Genomic DNA, 21,184 nt, shown 5'->3' on the forward strand with positions numbered 1-21,184 from the left:
TTACTGTGGATGTAACAGTCGGGCTGAAGAGCCCAGTGAGAGGACTTGAGAACTCAATGGGAGCGACTCGGTTGTATTCCTCTCTGGCTCTTGAGAATCCATTTTTTAATTGACCCGGAGAGAGCACGGCACCACAGTAGAGTGTATAACACCTTATTCCACAGTAACACAAATGTGGAATGAAGGGAGGAAAAAAAAGAACATTGCATTACCTTTATTTGTGAGCTCCAGGAGTGTTTTCAGATGTGTTTTTGTGTATTTAGGTGAGCGGAGAAACAGATGTGAGAGATAGCAGGATAGAGAGAGGATGAATGATTTCAGGCAACCAGTCTGAGTGAGAAATGGACCAGAAGCTAATTAATGGCGTCCTGCCCATCAGCTCCCCCATGTCCATTAATAGAGAACATTAACCTGAGGTACAAAGTGCTTCTCAAGCCTGCTGCACTTTCTCGTAAGCATAACTCATAGAAAGAACCCTCCAACGCAGCGGCCAGACTGAGCTAAAAGCATGTGCGTTTTCTGATCAGTGGGACAAATACAGCCAGTCCTGTTGACCGCTCGCTCCATGTGTTGGTGGATTTAGCAATTTAGCATCCAAACTCCATGTGAATTAGTTGAGTGCTTTGTTCAGGATGCCATAATGATCGCAATAAAGCTCAAAAAGTAATGAATGTTGACTACTTTTAGGCAAAGGTGCGCGTTCTATTTTTAGCCCTGAACACGCTCTTCTGCCGGTCACTGCACCACAAGATGAGGTAAACATTTCAAATGACGTCTTATTGTTCCGCGCAGGGCTTTGCTGATGAGAACAGAGACCAGCGAACACGGTGGACTCACTTGACGGCTGCACTTAGCAGGAAGTTGAGCTGCGGCATCACAAACGTGTCCGGTGATGACAAGTACCGGTCAAACTGGACCTAATGTTTCACAGACAGACAAAAGCTTGTGATTATTGACCATTATTATTATTGTGAATGTTGACGAGACACCTGCAGATAAATCTGCTTTCCTGGTTCGTGTCGGGAACTCACCATTGCTGCTTTCACAGAAGAATTGTCCATACTGGGGAGGAGGGACAAAGGGCCCTGGAGGAAAAAACAAAACAAGTTCATCTTACAGTTCATGTTAAGGACAAGGTGATTCCAAAGAAACAAGCTGAATCTCAAATAGAGATAACAAACAAAAAATAAAATTAAATTAAATAAAAAAATAAAAAAAACAGGTGGCTGAGATTGTCTGATCAACTGATTAACATCTGGAGACAAACCAATTCAAGATGGCCGCCACATCCAACTGACGTTAGAATCACAATAATGGCCCTAATCCAGACAGTTTTACAGATATTACGCTAAAGTTTAGTGGTAGTGGCTGAACGTTATTCTCAACACATGCTGTGCAATAATCTGCTGCAATCACTAGCAACAACCATGTCTGTTAGCGAAATATCACATAAACCATTGGATGACTTTTGATCAAACTCTCAAAAGAGTCATCTTTGGATGTGCATTGACATCAGATTAAAATGTGGAGTCACCCCCAAATCAAGACAGCCATCACAGCTAATCACCGTTAAAAACAAGTCAGTTTAACAGAAATTGAGCTACATTTGGTGTGGTAGTGGCTGAGAGTCATCCTGACACCATTCGTTGAGTGCTAACGCATCTCACACAATATCATATTAAACTGTGCTTTACGTTTTTGTACATTTCGACTAAATTGGGTATAACTTTAGATTTAACTTAAATTCAAGTTTAAATCTCTAGCAGTGAGCAATTTACATTCTCATTTACCAAAAGGAGCCAAAATTTAAAAACTTTGTCCGAGCCACGGAGCACTTTCAGCTGATACCTTAACTTCAGTCAGATACCTGATATGTTTTCGTGGTTGCAGGTTCATGAACAAGAGTTTGATCCGTCTCATTTGACGTTCTGTTGCTCATCAGAATCAGTAACGATAGAATGATCCAGCCGTCTTTCTGGCTTCAAAGTTAGCCAGCTGGCAAGAGACATCAACACTAAATGTTGTATTTATCAGTTTTTTTAAAAGACAAAATGAGGAGATACAATATTTTACATTTAAATTACGATCTTGGGGGACCAGATTTGGTCCGCGGCTCTTGAGTTTGGCATATGTGCGCGGCTTAAAGGAATGCTAGGCCTTTAACTTGTCAGTAAGTGAAAATGTCTTTTCAAAATGTGAACTTGACAATAGTAAATAAGTGTGTGACACTGTGTAAACAACATGAGGTACTTTTAAGGTAATTAACAATCACTCACCTTCCAAAATGGTTACATTAGGTCAAGCTGAAATGCTTAAATTGCCAGCATTAAAACTAGCAAATAAAAGAAAGTACAAGGTTCAAAGCGGTGGAGCAGCACCTAAAGAGGCTTTTTAGGGTTATAGGCACTATAACAAACACACCGAGCCATAAACTCATCTGCTGACTATAAGATCCAATAAAAAGCACACCCCCGTTTTGTTTACAACTCGTTCACTTTACGTATCATGGATTCATCCAACATACATAGTGACAATAAACCTTTAAATTAGAACAGAAACGTTGGGATTCATGTCACTTGCAGACATCTGGGATTTAGTCAGCTGTCGAGGCTAGGCATTCATATACACAACCTTTAAAAAGAAACAAAAAAAAAAATCTAACTCATACCACCCATGTAGAGACGTCTGCAAAAGAGTTTGTCACTGAGCGTAGCACTGAGCTGCAGCAGCAGGAACAGGGTGTGGTGTGTCCTTACACGACCCAAAGTCAAGATTTGCTGGCTTAACCACAACTATGAGTTTCCGCCAGCTTGGAGACAAAGTGTGTAAAATTTAAAAAAAAGCTCTGGGACACATTGACTCTCTTATCTACACAAGACGCCTCTGGTGAAGCCAATATATTTTAATAGAACATGACACAATCTGTCTTTCCCTCTCCTTTTCTCATCTGTAAATCTGATAAAAATGCTATTATGTTCCAACAAAGACGCAGGTGATGTGGTAACCATGGCAATAGTAAAGCCTATAAACACTTCCAAAGAACTGTGAGATACTGTAAACAATACGCCAGGGTTTGTATAATTTATAAAAAGGTCCATTAGAGGGTCTGAAATGGAAATATTTGAGCTGGAAAGTGGACACATATGCGAGACCTGTTCTGTGCTGTGCTGCTGCACACAGTTGTAGATATAACTCAGTCCAGCTCTGGTCAGCACGTAGGACGCCTGCTCGTTGATCAGCGTATCCAGATGAGCCTCGATCTGAAAAATACAGGAGAGGGGAATTGATTGATTCCATGCATTGTGAACCAGTGGCCCTTACGCTTAATGGAGAATTACAGGACTACTGATAATGAAACTTCCAGAAGGGCTCTTGTGGTGCTCTATTAACAAAAGATGTGCCAAAAATAAAAGGGATGGTTGGCGTAGTCGAGCACCAACAACAATACATGACGCACACCCTTTCATGAGACGGTAAATTAAATCTTTTTAGTAAAAGATTTCAGCTGTGGATTCTAATGAAAGAGACAAGAATGATTAACTTTTCTTTAATGAACAATAGACGTAGAGACGTGACTGCAAGCTGAGCCATCAGAGGAGAACAGGGTTCATCTAGTCCCGTTTCACTACGACGAGATGGATCATTCATTTCAACATTATATTAACCACCTGGAGCAGAAAGACTCCTACGTCCGTATGCTCTTTGTGGACTTCCCGTCTGCCTTCATCACTATGATCCGCCACCTTTGTTTCCATTGTATTAAAGAGACAAATTGAAGAAAATTATTTAATAAGGTTATGTGGGGTTCCCTGAAACTTTTCCTCCCGTGAGGGGTCCCTGAACCCAAAAAGTTTGAGAACCCCTGAACCAACTATTGTACAGCAGCAAAGACCTTGAATAACCTTTGATCTGGATTTGTGACCACAGAGCTGGGGAGATCAAAACATTAAGTGGCTCGCTGGTACAAATGTGATGATGCAGATGATATGTTTACAATGGAACCTAGAAAACATATCAAATGTTGAAGCTAAGAAAAAAAAAAAAAAACATTTGACACAAAATAGTGCCATTTTGAATTTGATGATGGCAACACATCCCAAAACAGAGCTGACGCGGAGCCATGCTTGCTACTGTCATGAATCCTTTTTTATTTTAACAACAGTCTGTAAACAGCTCGAAACTGAGACCATCGGTTTCTGGAGGACATTGTTGGCCTATTCTGGTCTGATGTACGATTCTAACTGTTCAACAGTCCTGGGTCTTTTTTGCCAGACTTTTCATCTCATGATTCACCAAATGTTTTCGACTGGTGAGAAATCTGGACTGCAGGCAGGACCGTTCAGCATCTGGACTCGTCTACTGTGAAGCCGTGCTGTTGTAATGATGCAGTCAGTGGTTTACAACGGTCTTACTGGAAAATGCAAAGTCTTCTCTGAAAAGGATGTTGTCTTGATGGTACCTTTCCAGATGTGCAAGCTGCTCAAGTCACAGACACTAATGCAACCCCATACCATCAGCGAGGCAGGCTTTTAAACTGTGCACTGATAGAGGTCAGATGGTCCCTCTTCTTTATAGTATGAAAAGTGGCATCCATGTGTTTAAAAATGTTAAATTTTGATTTGTCTGACCAGAAAAAAGGCCTTAACAGGTTGAGAGCCTTGCTCAAGGACCCAAAGCAGGGGTCATACGTGGGTGGAGTCAGGTGTGGGTGCGTGGTCGTCCCACTCAAATTTTTGTTGTCGGTCTGGGCATTTGAACCTTGACCTCCCGATCACAGACTCGACTTCTATAACCTCTGCACCACCGCTCCCCCATGGTACATTTTCTTTGTTTACACATTTGATATCTTTACTATGTTCTAATGTGAATAACATATAAACAAAAGATTGCATAATTTTGTTTACATTTTACACAACGTCCCAACTTCTTCAGAACTGCAGTACGTGTATTAAATGGCAAAGCAAACCTGGAACTCCAACATCTCAAGCCTCTTGTCGGTGAACTCAAAGAGAGCCAGAGTGGTTTTCATGACATACAGCGAGTTGACCATGTAGGTAGCCATGTCCGCTGTGCCGAGGTTACTGGCTGACACAGTACACAACTGTAGGAGGGGATCCAGGATACAAGAGAGAACCTAGGAGATACAGAATGGTATAGGATGGAGCAACATCTAGAACAAACACTTCAGTCTTCCTTTTCAAGCATCAAAAATGCAGAAAGCTCACAAAACAACAAAAGAACGGTTACCATTTCTACACTGCTAACAACACGGAGAGGCATAAAAGGAGGAACACGCCATTTATGATTGATTAAAACAACAAAAAAATAATTGACAGAAATTTTTTCTACAACTTGTGTTCAGAGCTGCTCTGATCGGGTCAAACTGTGGGTCTGGTTCACTTTTCTGGTTGAAAGCAGCATCAGTTCAATTTCTGCATCTTTAGATTGGAAGGCTTAAACAAGACCACAACAAAACACTTTTTCTTCCCCCTCCTCATTTTTACAGATGATGGAAATCTGTCACGAGGACGGAGAAATTTAACATTGATCTGGTTGTTCAAAAACCTTTTTAAAAAGTCTGCCAGAATCTTAATGGGAGTTGGTAGGAGACATCATATTTCTCCAGTTTTAGCTTCTCTCCATTGGCTCCCTGTCAAATTCAGACTAGAATTCAAAATCTTGCTTCTAACCTACAAAGCTCTCAACAACCTAGCTCCATCCTACAGATCTTATTGTTCCGTATTTTATATTTTCCCAACAGAAGTAAGTAACCTTTATTTATATAGCACTTTTCATAGATGAAACCACAAAGTGCTTTACAGAGGCTTAAAATAAAACAAAACAATAAGAACAGCTGATAAAAACAGAAAGTAAAACATTTAACTAAAAGCTTGTCTGAATAAAAATGTCTTAAGATACTTTTTTAAAGGAATCAGCAGAGACGCAACAGGAAAAGACAGGGCAGGACATTCCACAGTCTGGGGGTTACAGCCTAAAAGGATAGGTCACCCCGAGTTTTAAACCAGGTCTTTAGGAAGTTCAACACCGAAGACCGAAAGGTGCGGGCTGAAGAACACTTCAGAACAGAACCCTTTGCTCTCAGACTCCAGGCTTACTTGTGGTTCCTAGAGTTTCCAAAAGCAGAATGGGAGGAAGATCTTCCAGTTATCAGGCTCCTCTCTTGTGGAACCAACTTCCAGTTTCTGTCCATGAGGCTGACACATTGTCCAGTTTTAAGACTTTCCTTTTTGATAAATCCTATAGTTAGTTGGAATGGTTTCCTGACCTATTCCTTATCCTATGCTGCTATAACCTTAGACTACTGGAGAACAAATTGACTTGATTTCATCAAAAGAACAGTTATAAATTCATACAAATGAATAGTTTGTATTTGTAATTATTCTTTCTTAACTTGTGATTTCTGTCTTTTTGTCTTTCCTCCTAGAGAAAACCTGACGGCCTCCATCCTGGACCTGTCATTGTGCACGTTTGCTCCTTCCTGTCCTCTCAAACCCAACTGTTCGAAGCAGATGGCCGTTTGTCCTGAGCATGGTTCTGCTGGAGGTTTCTTCCTCATGAGGGAGTTTTTCCTTCCCACTGTTGCCTCTGTGCTTGTTTGAGACTGCGATGAAGTGAAAACTCAAAGCAGTCTGCTCCTCAGATAAATAACGTTATTAACTGATTTTATATGTATGTGAATGTTTCTGTTCAGTGCCCTGGGATGACTTCTGTTTTGATTTGGCGCTATATAAACAAACTGAATTCAATTAATGCATGCATTTATTCTTTGGATGTAAAATGCTCACTTTGAGGCCATTAAAACACCTTTTTATTTTGTGCGATTCAACATAAATGAAAAAAACACAGCATTTTTTGCCAATTGATCAGTGACAATGCAGCACATTGAAATTTTAATAAGTTCAGATTCGAACGCTGGCAAAGGCAGGTTAGTTTGTCTACTTTTCTAAGCCTACTCCTGTTGCAGAAATGCATTTTTACCTGAGCAAAATCAGCCTGGCGAGCATCAAGAGGAACCACAGAGGAGTCATGGGAGGCCAGCACCTCCCTGAGGAGGGAGAGCGTCTGATTGAGGGATGTTGTTGGTCCAAGGTCTGGAGGAGGCAGCTCCACCTGCTCAGACACACAGAACCAGCAGTTGAAGCAGAGGACAGGACACAAACAAGGAGGAAAAAAAATCTTTACACATTTACTTGAATGTAGGCTCTAAAGTCACAATTAAACTAACTCCTTATAACAGAATTAAAGCAAGAAACAAGCCCAAAGAGCAGCATTTTACACAAGTATACATCTGAGCATCAGGTTGAAGAGCTTTTCTAATGAAGAGGGTTGTGATTTCATCGAACTCTGCGCACAGTGCAGAACTGAGCAAGGCCACCTTAGTGCACCTAATAGCGCGAATTATGAAAAGGCTGTGTTCCTGGCATTAGCTGGAATTGACACCAAAACCCTGAGGGCATCCAATTTGATTAACAGCAAGCTGCAGAGATAATTCTTGTAACTGCTATCGATCAGCACACAGTCACCGCGTAATCTGGAAGAGCTCGTGCCCGTGCTAAGGTATATTTGGATGCCAATTTAACTAAACAGCAACAAGTAAAGAGTTTCTTGGCAGCTAGCACCGTTTAGCTGCTGTGGCCAGGAGGCTGTAACTGTTTACAAGCACAAGTGTTTCAGAAATAGCCTTGTTGACTTTGAAGGTTTCAGACAAAGAGCTGAAATACACAGAGTGTGTCCACAGGGAGCCACACTAATCTTCACTACACGACCGATTTATGCTTTTTATGAAAAAATAAAAATAAAAAATCGGTGCAAACTGTCTCTGCTTGAACAACAAAGCTGCTTCTTTTATCTCTTTTTGGAGTTAAAGGTGTTTACATAGCAGTCGCTTTCTAATGTCTACATAAGTTGACATAAATCAAACTAGAGGAATTGCATTTCCTGCAAAAATGCAGCGTGAATGCTTATTGCTGAGGAACAGCTGAAATTATAAAAAAAACATGCTGAAATGGAAGAACAAGCCTAACTTGGAAGAAGAAAACAGAAAGAACACATATTTGCTGAATTAGGTTTAAATAAGAAGAAATGAGCACAAAAAATATGAAATTAGCTAAAAAAAATAAATGAAATTAGCAATAAATAACTGAAAAGAAGCTGAAAAGGCAGGAAAAAGCTTAATCAGAGTCAGAGTTTCTTTATTGTCATTCGCACCTCATGTGGTACATGTGGTGGAGCGAAATTATGTACACAAGGTCCCAGTTACATCCAACAATAAAATGCATAAGAAAAACAGTAACAACATCTAAGATATGAACTAAGAAAAACATCAACTAAATATACACTAAGCACTCGTAACATAAAATAGCTGAAATAGCAGAAAAAGCTGAAAGGAGCATAACAAGCAGAAATTACCATAAAGAGGTTAATTAGGCTGAAAGTAGCAGAAATTATTACAAAAAACTTGAATTTATCTGAAAGCAGCTATAATTAGCTAAAAAAAAAAATCTAAAAAGTTAGATTAAGCTTAAATGATCAGAAGAAAGCAGAAAGAACATGTTTGCGCAGTTAGGTTGAAAGAAGCAGAAATGAGCACAAAAATGGAAATTATTTGAAAAAAGCTGAAATTAGCAAAAAAACATCAGAAAAGTAGCTAAAAGGCAGAAAGAAGCTGAAATTACAAGAATGAAGTGGAGAGCACATTTTTTTCTGAATTAGGCTGAAAAAAGTTTAAATGAGTACAAAAAATGTGGAATTAGCTGGAAAAGCTAAAAGTAGCATAAAAACAGCTAAATAGTAGATGAAATAGCAGAAATTATCTGAAACTTGTAGAAATTAGCTGAAAGGAGCATAACAAGCTGAAATCAGCAGACAGAAATTAGAAGAAGCACAAAAATGTTATAGTTGACAGAAATAAATTAAAAGGAGCACAAAACAGCTGAAATTATCTGAAAGTAGCTGAAAAAAAGTTTAAATTTGCACAAGGAAGCTGAAAGAAGCTGAACCAGAACAAAATGTGAAAGGAGCAGTAAAAGGTTGTAAACAGATCTAAAGATTTGAAGGAGGTAAAATGAGCTCAATTCATTTTCTATGTGGAAAAAAGTGGCAGAAAAGGCTAAATATTTCAAAAGGCTAAAGTTTCACAAACACCAAAAGTCGGCATCCTTCTCCTGAAAGTAAACGTTTTGATACTTTGTTGTTTTCAACCAGTTTGACAAGACTGTCAACAAGGAAGAGGGCCGGCAATGGAGGAGGGGCGTACCAAAGAGACCATCTTAGCACAAGCAGAACTGGTTTGTTCCACTTTGGAGTAAGCTGTTGGAGGAATAATCAGTTTTGTTGTGTGTTTCCTTGACTGATGAAGCCTTCCGGATCAAAGGCGAAACGTTTCAGCACAAAAAAAAAAAGAAACTGTCCAGATGACCTGACTGAAAAATGTTGGATTTTATACCTGGATTATTGAGCATGGACTTTGTTGTTTTGATACCTAAATCGCTGAAATAGCTTAAAAACTGCGGGACGAGAATCGCAACAAAAAGCGTACGGAATAGGGATCGAAGTCGGAATAATAAATATAAACAGGAAAACAATTGTGTGAACACTTAAAAGCATTCACACAATAAAAATACTTGTCCGTCACCTTATCCATGAGTCTGCTCGCGTGGAGACTCAGGCTGTTGAAGAACATCTTTTTACTCAGGAGGTGCATTTCCTCTATAGTGATGAGCAAAGAGGCAACACTGGTTCCAATGATGGAGCTGAAGGAAGATTATTAGAAAACTATTAGACAGAATTCACACAGCAACTTATTTGTTTGAAATATTATTACAACTCACCCCCCAAAAAATCATCATGTGCATTAAGATATTTAGGTTACATCATTGGATAATTTGTGTTATTCAGAGAGTATAGCAAAACACAAACGTGACAACTTATTTTAAATAAAAAAAACAGAAGGTAGTCTATAAAAATATTTGTTTTGGCCTTTAGTTTGGTTAATTTCTTGAAAAACTGCCACATTAGATAGAAGTCTTGCTGCTGTGTCTGTTCCTAAAGCACACGTTGAACTACCTGATAGTGTGGTGGTAGAACTTTAGCAGGTTTGACAGCTTGTAAAGCAGAACTGCGCCCGGTTCGGCCACGATGACTTGTTCTATCCGCACCTGAGGAGCGGATCGATAGCGAAGAGGTGAGTCAGGGAGTAAAACTTGGGAGGAACACAGTAAACGAGTCAGTCATTTAAAAGTGAATTGGTTGCCCACTTTCAGCGGCCTGCAGACTCCCTCTGTGATGTGTCCCACCACTTCTTGCATGTTCTCCTCCACACCTAAAACAGAACGAAGGTCACACACTATTTTAATCAGAGCCATATAAGGACAGACCCATTAACTGTTATAAAACTATTAAATATAAAAATGCAGAACTGATGGGGGGGGGGGGGGGGGGGGCTGTGAGAAATTATTTGTGCATAAATTAAGGTAAAATTAATTCTCAGGCAATTAGAAATAGTGTTATTATTTAAACTTTTTATAAAATAATCAAACTATCCCTGCTTAGAAATGCAGATTCCTTCCACGTTTCCTGTTTTTTACTTGATGCTCTGTGCAACGTGTCGTACTTTGTAGAATGACTTGTTTCAGCAGAGCTTCTAGATGCTCTTTCTCTGAGGCGGTCGCTTGGTGCAGCCAGGCCAGCATGTCGCCAACATACCTGAGAGAAGAAGAAAAAACAATCTAATCAAACCAACTTTGACCAAAGTGGTGTGTGAGCAACCCATAAAACCAACAAAGGAAATATATAAACATTTAAAGTCAAGTAAACTGAAATGTCACATAAAAAGCAAAACATGTCAACTGCAAAGTAAGGTTTGTTGTTACATGATGGAAATAATCACAACCATCACAAGTCAGGCAGTAACTTTGCTCTTGGGCTCCCCCTACAGGTGTGGTATGTAACACCGGAGCTGTTAAACATCATCCATATCAATTCGTCATGTGAAAAAGGCTGCGCTAAAAGCCTTTGAAAAGATTAAACTGTGTGCCGTTCGTTATAAGTCCTAACAAGAACAAATCTGCTTTTTTCCTATTCCATGCTGTAGATGACACACAAATACACACAAATAAAAATATAAACAAAACAATCAAGTGTTCTTGTTTTCTTTATAATACAAGTTGTTTATTTTTCACAATTGTGTACGCCATTTCATTTGCATAGTTTACAATGTAACAGTCCCTCGGTTATCGCGGGGGATCCGTACCTTGAAGCCCCGCGACAAGTGAATAACCGCAAAGTAGGAATAGCAGTACAAGTAGTAAGGTTTTTATTTAAGTATTTATATACACACATATATATATATATATATAGGTGTTTTCAACCCTTCCCACACTCTTGCAATATTCTAAACAATGTTTCTAAACTCTAAACGCTGTAAAAGAGCACAGAATCTCATGATTTCAGCTCTTGGCCACGCCCACTTCTCTAATGCAGAGCTGATCAGCTGCAGGAGGAAGCTTCTCCTGCAGCTTGGGCTGCACACAGGTGCTAAATAATTTAAAATAATTTATTTTAAATAAAAATTCCATGCCGATCGTGCGGCCCATCCATCAATCTGCCAATTTTGTGTCAATATTATTTTTGAAAAACCACGATAGAGCGAGTTTACGGAAAACGAACCGCGAAGTAGCGAGGGACTACTGTACACGTGTTTCAAGCCTGAAGAAAGGCTTTTAAAAGTTTCCAAATAATTTTACCTGAGAACTATTTAACATTCAAGTTTGACTGTGAGGCTTCATTAGTGAAGCAGTGGCAATGACAAAAATACTTTAGTTTTAGTCTCTAATCATGTAACAGGGACGTAGATGCTTCCTTGTGTTTTCATTGGCCATGACAAACTAAATTAAAGTTAACGCCTGGAGTTTGTAAAGTTGCAACGACGCATTTGAATAAAAACGCTTCACCGCATCCGTCGTCTTTGCTCAACACAGTAAAAAACTATTTAATTTCTTCAGATGTCCTTTCTTTAAACACATTTAAACTTCAGCTGTGGTTCATCAGTGACTGTGCACCTCAGGACAGTTTTAAACTTGGGAATAAGAATAACGACCGTCAGCAAAATGGGCGCATGTTTTCAAGGCTGACCCTCCAGAGCAGATTTATGTTTGGTAAAGTGTATCTCTGTGAGTGTGAGGACACAGGTGGGTGAGAAAGAATTTGGTGTTCTCAGAACCGTAAAGGTGATTTGGTGTTCCACACAGAGCTGGTATTCTGAGAAAAAAATCACCTGTTTTGGCTCCTGGGCACAGAAAGAAGAGGATAAGGTGTGAGAGGAAACAAGCAGACTCAGTAACTTTGTAACCTCAACGCTGACCAGTTTGGACTTTAATCTGATTAACTTGTACTTTAGTAACCATAGCAACTATTTTTACATGCAGTGGAAACAATTTGGCATGCAAACGATCTGCCTAATTGTGTGAATAATTATGAAGCATTCGCACTATTGTGATTCATTTTTCTTCCGTACATTTTTTGCGGTGATTCTCATCCCGCAGTTTTCAAGTTATTTCAACAAATCATAAATCAAAACGTTCAGCTCTTTCAGGACAACCCTGTTGTGACTTTTGTATTGGTGCAGCTTTAGCTTTTTGAAATATTTAGCCTTTTCTGCTTTTTTTTTTCTCTCATAGAAAATGAATTGAGCTCATTTTACAGCCTTCAAATCTTTAGATGTGTTTACAACCTTTTACTGCTCCTTTCACATTTTGGTCTGGTTCAGCTTCTTTCAGCTTCCTTGTGCAAAATAAAAAAATAAAAAATAAATCAGCTCATTTCAGCTGTTAAGCTGTTTTGTGCTCCTTTCAGATTCTTTCTGCCAACTACATTTTTGTGTTTCTTACTCATTTCTCTCATTTCAGTTTCAGATTATTTCTGCAAGTTTCAGCTTTTTCTACCATTTCAGCTACTATTTAGCTGTTGTTATGCTAATTCTAGCATTTCCAGCTAATTCCACATTTTTTGCATTCATTTAAACTTTTTTTTTAGACTAATTCAACAAAAATGTGCTCTCTCCACTTCATTCTATTAAATTTAAAACTTCTTTCTGCATTTTTAGCTACCGGTACTTTTCAGTTGTTGCTTTTTTGTTAATTTCAGCTTTTTTTTCCAGAAAATTTCCCCTTTTTTGTGCTCACATCTGATTCCTTCAGTCTAACTGGGCAAACTTGTTTTCTTTCTGCGTTCTTCTACTAACTTAAGCTTATTCTACCTTTTCAGCTACCTTTTAGGTCCTTTGTTTAGCTAATTTCAGCTGTTTTCAGATAAATTCAAGTTTTTTGTGGTAATTTCCAATTCTTTCAGCCTAATTAACTTATTTCTACTAATTTCAGCTTGTTATGCTAGTTTCAGCTTATTTCTGCTAGTTTCAGTTATTTCAGCTACTATTTAGCAGTTTCATGCTAATTTTAGCTCTTTCAGCTAATTCCACATTTGTTTTGTCCATTTCAGCTCTTTCTGTTTGTAGTTTATGGTTCTTTCTGACTTTTCAGCTATTTTCTTTTGCTAATTTCAGCTATTTTAAGCTAATTTCAGCTGTTTTTCCAGCAAGTTCCTCTGCAATGAGCATTCACACTTCATTTGTGCAGGAAATTAAATTTCTCTAGTTAAAACAATAATTCTGTTTGTTGATAAAGGCTAATTTCCAGCAATATCTTAATCGAACCCAAAGATTTACTTTCAGTGTTTCAGAATATTTTGACTTTATGTTAAATAGATCTGTTTTAGATTACTGGCAGATTAGTTAAATAGAAAAGTAGCAGTGTAAAATGAGATTTTAACATCATGTCAGTTTGACATTACATGAAGACACAAATCATAGTTAAAACGTAAATTCACAGATAATATGCATAATTAAATGTCATTTTGAAGGTTCCTGTTTATGCTAATAGGACACAAGTCATTGTAAAGCACTCGGTCACTTTAACTGGTAAAATATATTACTATTTATTTATGACATTACTTTTTGAATCATATAGTTTGTCCCTTCAAACCACAAGCAAAACACACAATATGCATGAATGTAATTTAGTTTTAACCCTTTAAACTTTATTTTCTATAATGGTTGCATTTTTATTAACACTTTGATTAGGTTTAGACATCAAATTGGTTTAGTTTATATATAGAAACTTAACTTGGTTTGAGTTAATATGAAGCCTTTCTGCTGAAAAGCCTCTCTGCCTGAAGGCTTACTTCTCCTGACTGCGTTTGTTGTCCCAAAATCCTCCAGAAGTGACCATTTGTGGGCGTTTTTTTATTTGTCTTCCAGGGGAAACGTTTAAACAGGACTGTAAATGTACCTTAGAGGGTCATGTGAATGCATCTCTATGGGCCGTGGAGTACCTCCTGGCCCGCCACGGGTCAGGGCGTCGATGAAGCCTCGAACCACAGCACATCTGCGTGCGGTCCCAAACTCGTCCAGAGTGTACCTGAACAAACAGGCGAGAGAAGCTCGTGTGAAAAGACAGGAGCCACGCAGTTGTTGTGAAGACTCTGTGGTCCGCTTTCTAAAATCAACAGTGAAGGCAGCGTTTCCGTTAAGAGTTTGGATGACTTGGCAGGGAGAGCCTCCGGGACAGACTAAACAAAAGATAGTGTGCTGAAGAGCACCGCTGTCCAGCCTCAACAAACCCAGCCCGAGCGTGACCTTGGACAGCGTGTGCACGGAGGCAGGTGCACTAAACAGACCGAGGAAGTGTCGGCCATGAACACACATGAAAACACATCAGAGCGTGAGGTTTGCTGCTTTTAAGGTAAAATTAGAGTCAAGGCAAGCTTCAGGGAGTCCTTCAGAATTACTTGTTCTAAAATAAGAACATGCTACTTCCTACTGGCCGTTTACCGTTTTTTTTTTTTTTTTAATTATCTTTATTTTTTTTTTTTTGTATTTATCTTCTGTTTTAGTAACGCAAATTTCCAGGCAGTTAATTCTCAATGTAAGCTAATTGAAATTTCAAGATTCAATGCAGACGTGTATCTATAATCCAAATAGAGTTTGGAGTTCAACAAAGAGAGTGGCACACGTTGAGAAACAGATTGTGTACCTACAGACTGCTCGTAAACATTTTAAAGTGTTCTTAAAGTATTCATGCAAAATATACGTTTTGTCTTGGTCCTATTTTTCTTTCAGCAGTGACAAATCAAAGACGTCAAAAAGGTTTTCTAGACCCCGAAACAAAATGATAACATTCACCTTTTAAAACCATTTTAGATGTTTTATTTTAAATCATACTTGGACATTTAGCCCTTTAGTTGAATGGTGAAGTTAGATATAAAATTTTTAAGTTGGCTTCCACTTTAGCAACATGTGAGGAGAAATTTCTGCATGAGGCATGATAAAAATAAATATCTTACATGTACTAAAACTAATTATTTAAATCATACTTTCATTAAATTGTATCTATGCTGATTATTTTATGAACACCTCTCAAGTTTGTAGGAATGGTCTGTGGAAATGCAAACCAGTGACCTTTTCCACTGCTTCAGGCTGTTTGCTCAAATACTTTATATTTTAAGCAAGAACCTCTTCTCTATCCACCTTATTCCTGGGGGCTCTAATGTATAAGTGATTATGGGTACAACTTCCTGTCAGACAGGAAGTAGCAGTAAGCATTGGTGAACCATGGTAGCGGAGCACAGACTGCGGTTTATTTGAAAGTAAAGTAGTCCCTCGCCAATTTGCGGTTCGTTTTTCGTAGACTTGCTCTATCGTGGTTTTTCAAACTAAGATTGGACATGACACACAACTGGTTGATCGATGGATGAGCCACACGATCAGAAATAAAAGAGGGACTACTGTAATTTGCATCCAGTTTAGCAGATATAACACTATTTTTGTTTTGTTTACATTTATAAAAAAAAAACAAAAAAAAAAACATGTAAGTTTGCTAAAATAGCCATGCTGAGTTCAGGTACCTGTTGTGTTCGTGGCTGCATGAACAAGCAGACCAAACTAAATCAGTGGCTACAACAACAGAGTTTTGATCACGGACCCAACACAAAGTTCCTGTGAAATGTGGTATAGTTTCCATCAGATGAGGAATTAAGAAGCATGTGGCTGAAAAATGTGAACTTGAAGAAACCACCTAAAACATTTTACTGTATGTGAGCTCATTTCACTTTGTTGACAAACGGTCGACGGAGGAAAACCTGCATCCTACTTTGTAGCTGGACTACAATAAACCACCAGAACAGACGCCGGATCCTCAGCAGGATTGAAAACAGTGAGACGAGAATATCAGGTCTGATTTTAAGTGTATGGAGGGCACAGCTTTATAGAATTTGTTGGTATTATGCTTTTCTCTGCAATTAACTCAAGTTCAGTGATGGAGGACTTTAAGGCTTTGGCTGGGCTCTAGGTCTGCTTTACGGTAAATAAGATTGCGTCCCTTAACAAAACGTGACCAACTGTGTAGATACTAATACACCTCAGAGCTTTCCAGGTTGTTCATTGCTTCACCGTCAGAAGAACCGAATCAACGAAGTAGCAAAATATGCTAGTAGATGTAATCTGCAGCCACTTCTTCAGGTCGTCCTCCATCCTTGTCCTCAGCAGGCAGAGGTATGATTATATTGTCCTGTATGAGCTCTGACAGGTGGTGTTCCTACATGTTTAAATTAAATCCACAATGCTCGGACAAACTAACTTAGCTTGTACAGTTAGCATATAAACAAAAGCCGGCTCTGGTCTGCACCGGAAGTCGTGCCCATAATTCATGCAAGGCAGCATGGAGGCTAAGGTTGATAAGAGCAGCAATAAGTGCCATTAGGTTTTAAAATCCACCTGCGAGATTCACAAGAAAACAGTAATCATAAAGCCTCAAAACTGCACATTTTATTTATTATAAAGTATTTTTTTCTTTTAATAAATATGCCTGTGGTCATGAGAGTTTGTGCTTACTTGTAAAGAACAGGGCGATCCTGTAAGGCCTCCATGGCCTGAGTTAACACAGGGCTAATATCACACGTCTCCTGAGTCAACCCTCGACATTCATCTATGAAGAGGACAAGAAAAAACAAGACAAGAAATGTATCTTTACTGAAGAAAAATACTCTTTTTAATAGCTTTCTAGTAATCGCTTATGTTATGCAAGGCTCATTGTTGCAAAATACATTTGACCACAAGCAAATCAAAGCACCATCCACATTTTTCAAATAGATTTTCCCCATTATCATTTTCCAAGAAGTTAAGACAGTTTGCTTACGCCATATTTAGAGCAACCGACAGACAGCGATGAAAACTGATAAACATGCTCCACTCCCGACGACCTCACAACACGCAGAGAATACAAAGCTGTCTTGTCAATTTAATTTAGTTTATTTATATAGCGCCAAGTCACAACAGAAGTCGTCTCAGGGCACTGAACAGAAACATTCATATATAAAAATAATCATTTAACATTATTTATCTGAGGAGCAGACTGCTTTGAGTTTAAATTCATCGCAGAACTCTCATCTTGAGCAAGCATGAAGGCGACGTGGAAAGGAAAAACTCCCTCATGAGGAAGAAACCTTTAGCAGAACCAGGCTCAGGACAAGCGGCCATCTGCTTGGACTGGCTGGGCTTGGTAGGAATAGATACACAATGGCAGGTCAAGAATCACGTTAAGCTAGAAATAGTATCAAATGAAAACTATTTAATTTTAGCAAATCATTTAAGGAAATGAGGTCAATTTGTCCTCCATTAGTCTAAGCCTAAAGCAGCATAACAAGCCAACGCTAACCATAGGATTTATCAAAAAGGAAAGTCTTAAGTCCAGTTTTAGAACTGGACAATGCGTCAGCCTAATGGACAGAAACTAGAAGTTGGTTCCACAAGAAAGGAGCCTGATAACTGAAAAATCTTCCTCCAATTCTGCTTTTAGAAACTCTAGGAACCACGGATAAGCCTGCAGTCTGAGAGTGAAGTGCTCTGTTAGGAAAATATGGAACAATAAGATCTCGAATAGAAGATGGAGCTAGGCTTAGAAGTAAGATTCTGAATTATGTTCTGGATTTGACAGGGAGCCAGTGGAGAGAAGCTAAAACTTGAGAGATATGATCTCTCCCACTAACTCCAGTTAAGACTCTGGCAGACTCTTGTCTTCTTCAAAAAATTTAGCATTCGCTCTGTAAATGAAAATTGCACATAACACAGATCCTACGAGGAGTGGTGGAGCAGAGGTTAGAGCAGGCGAGCCTGTAAGCAGGTTTGAATCCCCAAACAAGATAATGAAAACTTGAATGGAAAAAGTAAACTCTTCTTGTAAGGCACTTATTTCCCTTCCCGGGCACTTGTGTGGGCTGCGGTGGCTTGGTGATTGCAGCAAGAAGGGCATCTGACGTAAAACCGATGGCCAAGTCTCCGTATGAGTTTGTACACTGTGGAAGGGAGCAGCAAAAAAAAAAAAAAACACAGATCCTTTGGAAAACAAGCCGACATCTTTGATGAACAACATCTCCCGAACCTCAACTGCTAAATGAAATATGTGCTCTTTATTTTGTTACTGCACAGTTTTAAGTGGGTGGTTTTTGAAGTCTAAACTGTTTTGATTTCAAAATGTGGTTCAAATGTGGAAATTTTGGTTTTCTGGTATTCTTACAAAAAATAAATAAATAAAAGGCTGTAAAAAAAATTGACTTATGAGCAGAATTCTTCTTGCTTGAGAAGCAAAATGTATCATTGGGGGGACACACACACACACACAAAAAACATTACAAAAAGAAGTATCTACACGTTTCATCAAGATATTAATACAGTCTTGGGATGAATTTTTAATGCTTTAGTGATTACATTTGTGTGCAACACTCACTCTGAGCCCAGCGGTAGAGCTGCTCGTATGCCGTCTCTTGTAACACCGCCATCTGCTCCATGATCTCTAACCTAAAACAGAACACGCCGGGACCACACATCACATACTCAAGACCTGCAGCACAGTGTCAGACCCTGACAGGGCCAGGAACATAAAACCTACAAAGATGATGTGTTTTTACCAAAAATATAACAAATAAAGTAAATCTGTTACAGGAGATGGTGAATTTTCAACAGAGCAAAGAAACCGCTTGTGATGTGAAGCTCACCCTGCAGTTTGTTGGTTGGTTCTCAGGAGGACTTTCACATCCTCGTGTATGTGTTTAACTCGAGAGAGAACTTTGAAGAAATCCTGGAAAATGTAATGACATAAATATAAACATAATAAATATAACTGAGCATTATCACACTGATTTGAGAACAAATGTTTTGGGGTACAAACACGCCGTCTGTTACATAAAAAAAAAAAGCAGCATTGTCTTGAAACTGGCAGCAGAGGACACCATAATATATTTATAAATTATTATATTTCAATTTATATAACCTGACACTTGATGCAGACCCAAACTGTTGGTTCTTTTTGGGTTAGGTGCACATCATATGGGAAATGTAGGTAAGTCCAAGGAGATTCTGTTTTGAATATTCAGTGCAGTTTAAAGTGACCATGGTGCTGTTTGTTGAGCGTTTGGTCTCCAGATTAATATTGGATGCCATCTGTCTCCATGATGGGAAGATTTTGTAAATGGGTGGATAACGGTATAAAAGAGGCCATCATTAGCTACAGCCAGTCATCAAGTTATTACAAAGTTTTAAAAAATAACGCCAAGTTTCTTAACAAAAATTACGTGTGAAAGTTGAACTAATCTGCTGGATGGGCCCAATATAAAAAAAAGACTGCTGGAGTTTAAATAATCAACTTTGGGGTCTTGTTAGACTGGGGTTTGTGATGCTGAGCTTGTAAAATAAAGAAATTCTGCCCATTTCACTTACAAAATTATTACCTGACCAAACAAACAAACAAAAAAAATACATGAAATAACCGTCATGATTAATAGTTGTAAAAACATTATAAAAGTTGTGGCAAAGAAAACATCATTTAGCAGATTTCAACATTTTATGTTATGGAGATGTGAATGTAGATGATGGTGGAAAACAACCAGAGAACATGTGGGTATTTGATCCTACACCCTCTGCTCTGTGGCTGTCTGAGGATTGTTCTAATTTAATCTACGTGTCCAAACTATGAGAGTGATTACCTCAGTAATGGCCACGTCTCGAGTGCCTCGTAGTGTGGCCATTTCCTCATTAGTTAGCTGGAACTTGGCAAGGAAAGCTTGAGCAACCTGAGCTTTCACTTCGAGTCGCTGACTGAAGGGACAGAGAGAGGAGGGATGCTGTCATCGTTGCATTTTAACACATTCAAACATATCCACAAGAAAAAATATTTCCCTTTAAATTTAGACACGTTTGAAGATTGTCATTTTCATTTATTTAGTATTATTATTTGAGGTGACTTTGCTCCATAAGAGTTCAGTGCAAGACTTTCTGTGTAGACGTAAAAGGAAGTATCTACAAAACTAATTATTTTAGAACTTAAAAGTGAAAAAGGTGTTTTCAAAAAAGTAAAAGACAGTACAAATATTTAATGCTGATGTAAATCTGTTGCATGTTGAACAAGATTGTTTTGGTCACTGTATATAAGCAGCTGTGGTTGAGTGGTTAGAGCAGTCGTCCTCCAGTGGGAGAGTTGGGGGTTCGATTCCACCAGCAGTCACATGCTGAAGTGTCCCTGGGCAAGACACTGAACGCCTCATTGCCTCCGATGTGTGTCCCTTCAGTGTTTGAATGTGATAAAGCTCTGATTAGTCTTTGTACAGATCCAGTAGAGTGCTGTATGAATGAGTAAATGAGGACACAGATTGCAGTGTAAAGCACTTTGAGTATCTTGACAAGATAGAAAGGCGCTATATAAGTACAGTTCAATTACCATGAAATATATAAAAAGCAAATATGATTAGTCTTTTTTTTATTTTTATATCAAAAAGTATAACTTAAGTGGTAGTTTCTGTTAAAAGTATTGAAGAAATGTTTTGCCATTTAGAATATATCAAGGTGAAGATACAATAAACTCAGGCTTTTATCTACAGTTTCGTTTCTGTATATATATATATTCATTTTTTTTATTTTTTCTTGTCTGCTCCCTTCTTCAGGGGTTGTCACAGCGAACTAAGTCGGCTTGGCAATTATTTTTACGCCGGATGCACTTCCTGATGCTACCACAGTGTGGAGCAGAGAGCTGCTAGCCCAGAGGAGCAGATGGTGGAGGTTAAA

At 38.7% G+C, this 21,184-nt stretch overlaps 1 protein-coding gene across 1 annotated transcript in view; it reads right to left on the reverse strand.

The window, feature by feature from the left end:
- Positions 1-833: 833 nt before the first annotated feature.
- The window catches only part of cog6 (component of oligomeric golgi complex 6), a 59,873-nt gene continuing 39,522 nt past the window's right edge, over positions 834-21,184 (reverse strand). The window contains exons 4-17 of the mRNA XM_037677887.1: positions 20,110-20,221; positions 19,123-19,205; positions 18,855-18,925; positions 16,964-17,057; positions 14,364-14,492; positions 10,634-10,725; positions 10,278-10,342; positions 10,087-10,178; positions 9,656-9,773; positions 7,000-7,131; positions 4,967-5,134; positions 3,153-3,260; positions 1,032-1,085; positions 834-917 (exon numbers count right to left, since the gene is read on the reverse strand). Of these exons, the coding sequence (XP_037533815.1) occupies positions 834-917; positions 1,032-1,085; positions 3,153-3,260; positions 4,967-5,134; positions 7,000-7,131; positions 9,656-9,773; positions 10,087-10,178; positions 10,278-10,342; positions 10,634-10,725; positions 14,364-14,492; positions 16,964-17,057; positions 18,855-18,925; positions 19,123-19,205; positions 20,110-20,221 (1,402 nt within the window). The remainder of the gene's footprint in view (positions 918-1,031; positions 1,086-3,152; positions 3,261-4,966; positions 5,135-6,999; positions 7,132-9,655; positions 9,774-10,086; positions 10,179-10,277; positions 10,343-10,633; positions 10,726-14,363; positions 14,493-16,963; positions 17,058-18,854; positions 18,926-19,122; positions 19,206-20,109; positions 20,222-21,184) is intronic.

The sequence above is a fragment of the Nematolebias whitei genome, chromosome 6, assembly GCF_014905685.2.
Source record: "Nematolebias whitei isolate Nwh7 chromosome 6, NemWhi1, whole genome shotgun sequence".
NCBI lineage: Eukaryota > Metazoa > Chordata > Actinopteri > Cyprinodontiformes > Rivulidae > Nematolebias > Nematolebias whitei.